The sequence below is a fragment of the Anastrepha obliqua genome, chromosome 4 (assembly GCF_027943255.1).
Source record: "Anastrepha obliqua isolate idAnaObli1 chromosome 4, idAnaObli1_1.0, whole genome shotgun sequence".
NCBI lineage: Eukaryota > Metazoa > Arthropoda > Insecta > Diptera > Tephritidae > Anastrepha > Anastrepha obliqua.
In genome coordinates, this window is record NC_072895.1 from 21,049,746 (window position 1) to 21,062,037 (window position 12,292).

The following is a 12,292-nucleotide window of genomic DNA, read 5'->3' on the forward strand; positions in this document are numbered from 1 at the left end:
ATTGAAGAAGTTGCTGAGGATGTCGGCATATCAGTTGGCTCATGTCATGCAATCTTTTTGGAAACTTCGGGCATGAAGCGTGTGGCGGCGAAGTCCGTTCCGAAATTGCTGAATATTGAGCAAAAACAACGTCGTATGAGCATCGCTCAGGAATTATGAAATGACATCAACGATGATCCAGATTTCATTACAAAGGATCATAACTGTTGCCGAATCACGGGTATATGGTTATGACATCGAAACCAAAGCCCAATCGCGCCAATGGAAGAGTCCAGGAGAGCCAAGAGTCGATAGGCAAATTATCTACCAGATTATAATAAAAAAAAAATCATTCCTATTCCTAAAATATTTTTGCTTTGTATTATCATTTTAAGTTCTCAAGCTCTTAAAAGAACACCCGATACATTCATATTATACATGCATATATATATTTATTTAGTTCACATATGTACTATTGTATATTTTAGGTATTATTTACACAATTAAAATTGTTTAAATTAAATAATTGTTAAAATTATAATCTATATACAATTTGCCGCCTATTGTTCAGCTCAATATACTGGAAACTGCGAATCTGCCATATTATGCCAAGCAGAAAGACCACCGATGACATCCTTTATGTTATGTGAAGGAAACACGTTTAAAATGTGCTGGCCTGCTAATTGCGAGTCGTTGCCACAGCGACAAATTAAAATTTTCGGCAATTTTTCATCTGAAAACTCTTTAGTAAAACGTTCTATAAAACTATTATCTAATATTTTTTTCAGAGGTACATTAACAGCTGCAGGTAGACGACATATATCAAATTCATTAGGAGGTCGTACATCTATTAGCAAATGTGGCTGTGACCTCATGTCGATGTACTCCAAAACGGTGATGCGATCGTCCCGCGACAACACTTCGAGATTTTGAATGTCGTCTGAGGCACGCATGCCACAGAAACGTTCATAGTCAACCAACTGAGTAATCGTAGGATTCTCTGAGCACACTTTGCAATCTGGACTGCGCCCGCGTAGCTTGAAATTTCTAAACGTGGTATTTACTCCATCGAACATAAGTAGCCTCCCGGCAAGTGTTTCACCCACTCCTGTAGCAACTTTTATTGCTTCTAAGGCTTGCATAGCACCGATTACGCCCGTGATAGCACCCATCACACCACTATCTCTGCAGTTTGTAACAGTTTCTGGTGCCGGTGGAATCGGAAAGAGGCATCTATAGCAAGGACATGAAATGCCATAATTGTAAATAGCTAATTGGCCATCAAATTGTAAAGCACTGCCGAATACCAAAGGTTTGTGTAGCAGCACGCACGCATCATTGATCAAGTATCTTGTAACAACGTTATCTGTACAGTCCAAAACAACATCGTATTGCTTTACTATATCCATTGCATTTCTGCTATCCAACGCGAGTTTGTAGGTGGCAATTTGGCAATTTGGATTAATTTGCTCGAGAGCATATTTCGCCGATTCCACTTTCGACATACGAATTGTTGCTTCGGTGTGCAATATTTGACGATGTAAATTGCCTCGTTCCACTTGATCGTAATCCACTAAACCCAAACGGCCACATCCCGCTCCAATTAGATACTGAGCAGCTGGGCAACCAAGACCGCCCATGCCTATAATAAGAAAAGAAGAGTTTTTAAGCTTTGTTTGTGCCGCAACTCCGAAACCAGGAAGTATAAGTTGGCGGCTGTAACGTGTAATTTCATCATTTGTTAGATCATTTACGCGTGGTGTGGTTTCTATATCGGCTTGACCGTCAGTTGCAGATGCACGTTGAGCTGATTGCAAATCATGAAGCCGCCGCGTCTTGATAGCCAATTGTCGGCGTAGATTTTGAATCTCTTCACTTAACTTTTTTATTTCACATCCAAAATCTTTTAGGCCGGTAGACATTTTAAAGCTAAATTAGGTCTTTAACAGGATTCACTATACACTTGACTTATTTCTAGCAACTACCACCTTATATGAATTTGTCTTAGCTAAAACCGTAGAATACTGTAAATAAAACAAAACGAAATAAAGACATTCACTGTCGCAATTACAATGAGTGCTGCCAGATTTATATTTTAATGCACATGTTGAGCATATTACTATTTGGACTGCATACAGATACAGCAATTTTAATTGCAATACATCGGCGATTTCTCATTTGATGTTACCCGTCTTGTTTACTCTCGGCAACTTTGTTACTTTGAATTGTTTTTGTTTTTAGTTTACGGTAAGTCTTTTGTCACCAGAACAGTTTTCGTGGCTAGAATTTAGTATAATGCCGATCGCTTTGGAAAAAACGGTAAAAAGGGGGTGATAGAGGGGTGTATCCCCATCTTAAAACTGAAAACAGAACCTGCGGAGGCTTATAGTTTTTAAGTAATTTAATGTTAAAGTTCTATAATTTAGCGAAAAGTTGGTGTTGCCATACACCTGAAATGAAAACGAAGTTCGCACGCAGGGATGTTCAGTGGAAGGTTCATTGTAAAACTGCAGTATTTTTTGCTGTAATTTAAAGTTGAGAAATGAATTTGAAAATAAAAACATACAACTCATTTAAACTTAAAAACAATGATATTAAGCGTATCACAAAAAATAATAAAGTAATTAAAATTAAATTAAATTAATTAACACAGTATTTTTGCGTGGAACTCTTTATCGCGTAGGCGGCCTTCGGCCGCGCTTCATAAAAATAACCCTCATCAGTCCAACTCCGGCTACGCAATCCACAGTATTTTTGCATAGAACTCCTTTTCGCGTGGGCGGCCTTCGGCCGCACTTCAAAAAAATAACCCTCATCAGTCCAACTCCGGCTACGCAATCCACAGTATTTTTGCGTAGAACTCCTTTTCGCGTGGGCGGCCTTCGGCCGCACTTCAAAAAACTAACCCTCATCAGTCCAACTCCGGCTACGCAATCCACAGTATTTTTGCGTAGAACTCCTTTTCGCGTGGGCGGCCTTCGGCCGCACTTCAAAAAAATAACCCTCATCAGTCCAACTCCGGCTACGCAATCCACAGTATTTTTGCGTAAACTCCTTTTCGCGTGGGCGGCCTTCGGCCGCACTTAAAAAAAATAACCCTCATCAGTCCAACTCCGGCTACGCAATCCACAGTATTTTTGCGTAGAACTCCTTTTCGCGTGGGCGGCCTTCGCCCGCGCTTCAAAAAAATAACCCTCATCAGTCCAACTCCGGCTACGCAATCCACAGTATTTTTGCGTAGAACTCCTTTTCGCGTGGGCGGCCTTCGGCCGCACTTCAAAATAATAACCCTCATCAGTCCAACTCCGGCTACGCAATCCACAGTATTTTTGCGTAAAACTCCTTTCCGTGTTAAAACCATTGAACCCAAAATTAAAACGTCATATGCGTGTATGTAGTAAGCAGGCACAATAACCCCCATTCCCATCATTAAGACTAAACTCAAGTACTTAATTTTTGTTTTCATTTGCAGGCATCCGGCAACACCATACTCTTGTAATTCCAATCTTCTTCTTATTCGCGCTTAAAATTGGAATGTGATTGCATAGGCAAATGAATTTGCATTTAATTTTAATAGATATAATTGGAATATTAGCATAAAAATCGGTACAAACACGCGTGTGAGTGTATATTTGGTGATTTATAGTGAAATGTTAAAAAATATAGAGTGTAATGTGGCAAATTATACTGATGTTCCCAAGGGCATTTTGAATGTAAATAATTAAAAAATTATTATTTCCCGATTAATTTAAAGTTATAAAGAGTGTTCCTTAACACCTCACTAACATCTCCACCAAGTTTCATTAAAAAAAACATTATAGTTTGCCAGAAATTCCAAGATCGGCATTGTTCTAAATTCCAGCCGTTTTCGTTTGTAGGCCAAACAGCCCGAGGAGTATGATACTTTTTTCTAGATTCTACCCCACATTAAAGTGGCAGTTCCACATAATAAATGTATTATAAGTAAAATAGTAAAATTAAGTTTCACCTTGCGCATTTAGTGGGCAAACATCCTGTATGTATACAATTTTTTTTTGCTTCTTTTCATCTAGTGTGAAACATTGAGAATAATTCTTAATTAATTGTTTACGTCAACCACAATAAAGCAAGACATATAATGGTTGAGAGGTGTGCGGTGGAATTTGTTGAAAGCTTCTGCTACCTCTGCTGCAGTATCACAACAGACGGCGGAGCAGATGAATATGTCAACTACAGATTAAACGAAGCAAAAGCTGCGTTCGGTCGAATGCACACAGTAGTGGCGAATGCACCAATCTCCAGGCACTCTAAACTGCTAATAATCAGCTCATGTGATGCTCATTCGTCGTTAACTTGCTCAACCGCCGTTATCTTGCTCATTCGTCGTTATCTTGCTCATGCGTGGTTACATTGCTTGAACTGCAAGCGAAAGCGCGGAACGAACGACAAAGAGCACAATCGGCCGCTGCATTCGGCAACGTTCGGCATCTGGCTCCCTCCTACTTGAGTGAGCATAAATATGTATGTATATGCGCATTTGTATATAAATTCACATACTTGTATTTGCATATGCCTTCTTCCTGTGTGCATGGTAATGAACCATTTCTCTGTTGAGAATAGGACAATGATAGGAAAAGTAGGATATGAAAGGGGGTGCTTCGAGCGTAATGTGTCTTGAAAAAGGCAAATCGATGATGTTGCCTCTTAGTCTTGTTGACTTATTAACGTCTGATGCATAATCGAAATAAAACATATCTTTCATGAATTTGATAAATGTTTCGTCATTTTTCACGTTTGTGTAAGTGTAACTTGACCTATTCCATTGCGATTCCATTTACCTCCTTCTCTATATCCATACAAAATACCTATCACACAAATAGAATTAAAATTTTGTTTTGAAAATTGCAACCATTACATTAGTATTTTCTTATGACGTTGTCACGTTAAACTATCGTCAGTAAACCGACTTTACAAACAACCTCTTTTGTTTTGTTTTTTTTTTCAATTCACTTATATCCGGAATTTACAAAAAGTGCACAGAATTTCGTTTTAAATTAAAGTGTGTTTTAATTGTGTACCCATTTGGACACTGTACCGCGAAACCATAGGGGGAATAACTAAACCGTACTCAAAATTTACATTGGCATTAATAAATATTATTTTACCAGTAGTCATCACACATTTAAATTTACCAAACGCTTAAATTTAAACTTGTACACGCACTGTTACATGAATGCACCTCAATAAATATTTATGTACAATAATTCCATTGAAACAAATTGATTTCTGTCTTAGCTCAAATTTATTGGCTAAAATCGTAGCTTAAACTTACACAATTTATGTAAACCACTTCTAATACACATTTTCTCAGCAGTTTTAAGAGCTCGTAGACTTATGAGGTTTCCGTAGTTTACAAGAAATTTTACCTCTCGATGGCTACCCATAATAATAGTTTCTTTTGATTGCTGTAAACAAATGTGTGTCATATGTCAGTGGAAACGCAGTGTTAAGCATGAAATGTTACGAATATTGATAAAAAAGAACTGTCAATTTTTATTAAACAACGCAGAATACAGAAGCAAGGCGTTTGACAAGTAAAAAGCGGCTTATTTTTCTGTACCATTTCAGTACTAGGTTTTTTCTATATTTAATTATTTGAGTATTTGTGCTATTGAAAATTATAGAATTTAATTGCTACAAGAGAAAACGGTTTTTAGATAAGGAAAGTGGCAAATTAATCGCTTAAACAAATTGCATAAAATAGCTCTTCCGGTTAACAAAATGGAGAATATTAAGACCAATTTTGATAAAATAATGGAAAAATTCAATGATAGTATGACATATTCTGCTCCGAAAAAGCTGAGTTTTGAATACTTAAACGATTCCTTCGCTGATTCTGCTTCATGTAAGTAAATTTAAAATGAAAAGGGTGCAATACTTCATGCCAAACGTCACTAAATTGGCATCTCATTTCAGTACCTAAGAAACGTCGCCATGAGAATTCCAATCTTAGTTGCGACAACGAAAGCAACGCATCTATAAGTAGTACACCATCAAGTCCTTGGGAAACACGGCGCATTAAAGCCGATTTGATCGAAGCTAAGTCTCGCGTAAGTTTGTGTGCTTCAAGAGTTTTGCTTTAATAATACAAAATTTAATATTTTCATTGCAGATTTCCAAGTTGAAGCTGGAAATCGAGCGCCAGCACAAGCTACGTGCAGAAGTAGAAACTCTTTATGAGAGCAAAGTGACTGAGCTGAAGAAGCAGTGTGATTTTTCCGCTAATAAAGTGCAGGACGTAGAAAAGCATTTGCAAGTGGTGCGCAAACGTGAGCAGGGTGCCAAACAGGAGCTTATACGCACTCAGCGGGAATTGACACAACAAAAGCACCGTTACGAAGAAGAAATACATAAATTACAACGTACTAAGTTGGAGATTGAGGATCATTCGCGCCAAATGCAAAACAGCATGGAGAATGAGATAAGTGAATACCGACGACACACAGACAAACTGGAAATGGTAAGTTTAAATGGACTTGTTGTGGTATACATTTCTCTCGATAATTGCGTATACTTATAGGAATTGGAATTAATAACAGATGAAATGGCAAATTTAAAAAGCGTACTAAAAGAGTATAAATTGCATGCAAATTCGTATGAGGCACTTAAAATTGAGCATGAAAAAGATCAGCAAGAATTAGAAACGGCAAATTCTCGCATTAAAGAATTAGAATACCAAATAGCTTCGTATGAAGATTGGAAGGAAATAACCAAGGTAAAATTATGCATTCAACATTACGCTGGTGTTGCCAATCGCATTAGCGGCATATTCCTATAATCATTTTATATCACACTATTACAATGCCAGCCATAGAAATAGAGACACTCACTACACATTTTTATTTTATTTTGTTATCTATAGAAATCTCAAACTCGTTTGCTAAGTATACCAGATATGGATAAAGAGCTCGAGCGTTTGCGCACGAATAATAAAAATCTGCAGGAATTACTGGGAAACAAATTGCTACTGGAGGAACAAGTGCATGACCTAAAGGGACGTTTAGCGCGGGAAGAGGGTGGGCGCAATGAAGCAGTGGCTTTGCAAGTAAAACTTTCGCATATGGAACAAGAGCTAAAAGAATGGGTGAAGGTGGCACAGGACCATTGTCTTGCCAACATGTTGGTCAGCCCGATGGCCTTGCGTTCGCGCATTGAACAGTTGCTCCAAAATGATATAATCATGATAAGTGAAAAGCGGAGCACACAGTCGGAGACGAAGACTATGAAATGTGAATTACTGGATTACAAACAGGTTTGTTACAAAAACAAAAACATCAACAAATTATAAAATCTAAAGGGCACGTCCGAAATTGTATGTTTCAATCTTTTAGAAATGTGAAATTTATGTTAAGAACATAGAGGAACTTAACGTGGCGCTAAAAAGGCACAAGAACTTCAAAGAACGTATACAACGCAAATTGTTTTTGGTTTCCAAGGAACGCGATTGTTACAAGCAGCTGCTGGAGAATTTCGAAAAGGATCTTACATGTAAGCATATGCGTCTTAATATATAGAAATTTTGCGGTTTTTTTGTGTAAGCTGATAAATTTGCTTTCAAGCCAATTAAAAGAAAATCGCAAGATTTTTTTCCGATAGATGGCGCTGTGGTCGAGATAAGAATCGCTTCGCTTTTGGCCTCTGGTGACGATACAGCATGCTTGACTGCGCTTTGTATGTGTTAGTGCAGTCGGGTGGCGTCGTGTCACACATACTTGTTGTCGGTAAAAATCAAAAATTTTAGATATTAGCGTCAAGCACCCGACACGCACACATATAAAGTTCTTGTCAAACAATGCTTGACCGTCACCAGAGGCCATTTGACTCAAATTCAAAACAGATTTTAGATGCAGGAAGATAAATATTTTAACTTAAAATTGATTGAACCACAGCGAGGCTAGCGAATCACTGTAGTGTATTTCAAGCTGAAATTCTGGCTATCAGGGAAGGTCTGTTAGCCCTAAATAAAAGTGTTCTCACCACAAGAGAGAAAAATATATATTCAGATAGCCAATCGGCCGTGAAAGCTTTACAGTCGCCAAATATTAACTCGAAGACAGTAAAAGAATGTATCGACGTTTTTACAAAACTGTCACAGTACTTTGTAATAAACCTGCTCTGGGTGCCGGGTCACAGACACATAGTAGGCAACTGCAAAGCAGATGAACTAGCGAAATTGGGTACCACAATACAGATCCAACTAGACAAAGCGAACATACCTATGCCTTTAGCAACTTTTAAGATGCTTATAGACAAACGCACTATCAGAACTGCCAACAGGTTATGGACTCAGTCCCTGACCCGTGACCTAACAAATAGAATGACGTGGTCAGAATGGAATATGGGCCGCACAAACTGACTGTTGAAACTGAACAGAAAAAACACAGAACGTAGATTTTCTGAATACTGTAGCAGGTTAAACTCCTACTTATCCAGAAGCGACCCCGACATACTAAACATATGTCCGGCATGTGAAGGCACCCCGCACGACACTAACCATCTTTTCACATGCCTCATGAAACCCACTCATCCAACATCCCTCTCCCTCTGGACCCAACCTGTCGAAACAGCAAGTTTCCTGGGCCTACCGTTAGATGAGCTAGACGAAGACGACCGGTGATTACACTACACTGGCAGGGCAAAGATACTGCTACAACAACAATAACGAGAAATCTTCTTGGGGTCCTAACAGGGCATTGTCTGATTGGCAGGCATGCCTGTAGATTGGGAGCACCCTGTAACTACTATTGCAGAAGCTGTAACGACATTGAAGAAGAAGAGACTATAGAACACTTTCTATGCTGGTACATGGCTCCGGAAAAAAGAAGGTTCAATATTTTAGTAATAAGTTCCCTGAATAACTTGGCAGAAGTCATCATCATCATCATTAGCATTACAGTCTTGTGCAGACCATTGCTTCCACAACTACGGTTCTCCGCTCCGATCGATTCTCTACTACTCCTTTCCAGTTTGTGATACCCATTTTCTGCAGGTCGGCTGTGACCTCATCTACCCAGCGTTTGTTTGGTCTCCCTCGACATCTCCGTCCAATTGGTTGTCTATGGAACGCTATATTGGCAGCTCTCCATTTGGGCATTCGGTACATGTGCCCCAGCCATCTGATTCGTTGACTTTTTATAAAGCGTATTGCGTTTCCATTACGTATCAATGTGTCTAGCTCATGATTGTATCTTATCCGATACGTTCCGTCATCTCGCCGGGAAGGACCATATATTGTTCGCAGTATCTTTCTTTCAAACCTTAGTATTTGGTCCATGTCTTTTGTTTTAAGTACCCATACCTCACTGCTGTATGTTAGTATGGGTCTTATAAGCGCTTTATACATTGCTTGGCAGAAGTAGCCAATATAAAAATAACAAGTCTTGTTAGATTTATTAAAACCACGGGTTGGTTCAATGAGGACAATGTAGAATGAGAAGAGGGGACAGCCCTGGTGGTATCACAATGGGCCTACAGCAGGCCTAGGTGTGTCAACTGACAGCCACTATACCTACAGCGAAGCGTATGCGCGTTTGCTATTTTCTTATACAAAACTAAATGATTCACATAATTCACTCAATACTTTCAGTCTCCAATGCCAACGTGGCCGCTGATATCGGGAATGGCGATGTGCAATTGCGTTCACGTCTAGACATGCTCGAGAAGACACTAATAGGCTACAAAGATATGTGCAGCAATTTGGAAAAAGAGTTGACGAACGCCAAGCAGTTGCCCGTCGCCGATCAGACAATTGAAAATGTCATAAGCACCGAAGCCTATGAGCACATAAGAAAAGAGTTGGACACGATGAGATTGGAAAATGAGCGTTTGCGTCGCCGCAAAGAGGAGTTAGAATTAGAGCTGGAACATCGTTGCTTGAAGGGCGACTTTAGTGTGGGAAAATATAAAATTGTGCATTTGGCGAAAAATCCTGCAGCCGATGCTTACAAAAATTCCGAAAATCTAATTGAAAAATTGCAAGCAGAGGTATGTAAAGTATACATATTTACACATATATTTCAAATAATCAGTTGTTTTAATGATCAGATTGAACGCTTAAAGCGGCGCAATAAAAAATTGGAAGAGGATAATGAAGTGACGCAAGCACGACTCAACGAAACGACGAACATGACAATAAATATCAAAGAAATGAATCAATTGCGTGCCGAGCTCGAGTCTACCAATTCAAAAATGAAGAAAATGAAAGAATGCTACAAGTCAGCAAGCATGGAATTTCGGGAAGTTTGTTATTTGTTGTTTGGCTATCGAATCGATCGATTGGGATTAAATACAAATTACAAGTGAGTTACGCTTACGGCATAGCTAGCTTGGAATGCAGCTCAATTGCTATTATTTGTTTATTTTAATCGGTATTATTTTATTTCATATATATTTTCTGTCATAATATAGGCTATCCAGTATGTATGCGGAAAGCCCAGACGACTATTTAAATTTCCGTTTGAATGAATCGAATCATGCATTGGATATGCTTGAGACGCCCTATTCGGCCACACTAAAACCGCTAATAGAAAGTCAATTGGTTGGAAATAAATCCTTACCCGCATTTTTGAGCACCTTGACGCTTGAACTTTTCCAACGTTCCACCGTAACTATGTCGTAAACCGGATATTTTGTAGCCATTAATACTTTTCATCAAACAAAAAAAAAGAGTCACCAAGGCGCCGTGTTTTAATGGGGGCCATGTTCGCCGATAATAAATTTAAGGTTTTTCATTTCCCGTTTTCTTTTGTAATGCATATAAAGATGTATTTAATAATAATAAGTTGTTTGGCTAAGGCCGAGCTAATTGGTTGAGTGCAATTATAATTTTTCTTCTCATCTTGCTTCCATATATAGAATAAAATAAACACTTTTATGTAATTTGGTAGATGTGAGCAAGAGGTTAAGTTAAATCCAAGACAGTAAGAGACATTCTGCGACAACTGTGCCTTAACAGCTTTTAACCCTCCGTTGGACACCTTTTTTAAAACCTTCGGTTGGGCACCCGGATCTGGCCGTTTTAAAAGGTTATATCCATAAATCAATGGAAAATTAAATTTTACGAAGCAACCCGGAAGCTTAAGTTGTTAGCTATACTAGAAATACTTAGTACTGCCATATATTCTGTGACAATTTTTTTTTTTTTTTTTTTTTTTTTCAATTCATTCGGCGAATGTATCGACCAGATCCATGTCGTTCCCTCGACAGTCTGTTACCGGAACGACACGGATTTACTATATCTCCGGCCAAGGACTGCCACTACAGCAGCACTCCCTGTACATGTATGGGGAATGTTGTGGCTGCTACAATAACAACAACCAGATCTATGTCAAGTCTATTTGGACATGAAACCCTTCCGTCGCTCAACTAATAATTTTTTGACAAGGCTCTTGAAGAAAATTAGACTCGACAGATGCTAGCAGCTTCTTCGGTGGCACGCGGTTAACGGCAATGAAAATATTCTTTTCACAGATGAAACAATTTTCACTGTTGAAGAAGTTTTTAATAAGCAAATGACAAAATCTGTGCTAAAGTTTCTAAAGACACAAAAAATGTTGTTCCAAGAGTTCAGCGTCGCCACCGTCCAGCCTCCGTAGTGGTTTGGTGAGAAGTGTTTTGCAAAGGCGTTACATCTCTTCATTTCTTCTCTGAATAAGGGGTTAAGTCCGAGCCAAAAGTGTACCAGAAGGATGTCTTAGAAGGCATGGTAAAGCAGTTAAGCAGTACTCTCTTCAATGAAGAGCGTTGAATCCTCCAGCAAGATTCCGCTACAGCTCATAAAGCAAAAACTACCCAGCAGTGGCTAAAAAAGAATATTCCTGCGTTCAAAGCCGCAGAAGTTTGGCTGTCTGGAAGTCTAGATCTGAATCCTTTGGATTAGAGCTTGTGGTTAGAATTGGAGAACATGGGCTGGCCTGTCGAAGACCTCACAGAAATTTGGAGCGTCTCATACAATCTTTGGTTCGAACAGCGACGTTTGAAGGCTTGTGTATGAGCAACTGGTGACCATTTCGAATGAAAGTTACAATTTTTTTTTTAATATTACATGATTAAATAAGACTAACTTCATTAAAAAAAGTATTGTAAATTCAAGTCTATAACAGATTTAACATGTAACAGAACTTATGGCAGTACTAAGTATATGCAAAGCTATGGCGGGTTGGTGCGTGAGTACCATTCGCAATTCACAGAGAGAACGTAGGTTCGAATCTCGGTGAAAGACCAAAAATGAAGAAAGTTTTTTCTAATAGCGGTCGCCCCTCGGCAGGCAATGGCA

General features: G+C 38.8%; 2 protein-coding genes across 2 annotated transcripts; one reads left to right on the forward strand and one right to left on the reverse strand.

Annotated features, from left to right (window-relative positions):
* Positions 1 to 405: 405 nt before the first annotated feature.
* On the reverse strand, positions 406 to 2,000 carry LOC129246029 (adenylyltransferase and sulfurtransferase MOCS3). The gene has a single exon (XM_054884530.1). The coding sequence runs from the start codon at positions 1,899 to 1,901 to the stop codon at positions 552 to 554; it is 1,350 nt and encodes a 449-aa protein (XP_054740505.1). The 5' UTR covers positions 1,902 to 2,000; the 3' UTR covers positions 406 to 551.
* Positions 2,001 to 5,531: 3,531 nt separating this feature from the next.
* LOC129245351 (mitotic spindle assembly checkpoint protein MAD1) lies at positions 5,532 to 10,836 on the forward strand. The gene is made up of 9 exons (XM_054883458.1): positions 5,532 to 5,863; positions 5,935 to 6,068; positions 6,131 to 6,478; positions 6,539 to 6,733; positions 6,881 to 7,270; positions 7,350 to 7,506; positions 9,605 to 10,002; positions 10,063 to 10,316; positions 10,426 to 10,836. The coding sequence occupies exons 1-9, from the start codon at positions 5,740 to 5,742 to the stop codon at positions 10,634 to 10,636; spliced, it is 2,211 nt and encodes a 736-aa protein (XP_054739433.1). The 5' UTR covers positions 5,532 to 5,739; the 3' UTR covers positions 10,637 to 10,836.
* The last annotated feature ends 1,456 nt before the right edge of the window (positions 10,837 to 12,292 follow it).

Bases quoted from the DNA above. Each gene is read 5' to 3' on its own strand.
- LOC129246029 (XM_054884530.1), bottom strand. From the start codon at position 1,901: ATGTCTACCGGCCTAAAAGATTTTGGATGTGAAATAAAAAAGTTAAGT.
- LOC129245351 (XM_054883458.1), top strand. From the start codon at position 5,740: ATGGAGAATATTAAGACCAATTTTGATAAAATAATGGAAAAATTCAAT. The intron at 5,864-5,934 runs GTAAGTAAATTT...ATCTCATTTCAG, and splicing joins CTTCGCTGATTCTGCTTCAT to TACCTAAGAAACGTCGCCAT. The intron at 10,317-10,425 runs GTGAGTTACGCT...GTCATAATATAG, and splicing joins GGATTAAATACAAATTACAA to GCTATCCAGTATGTATGCGG.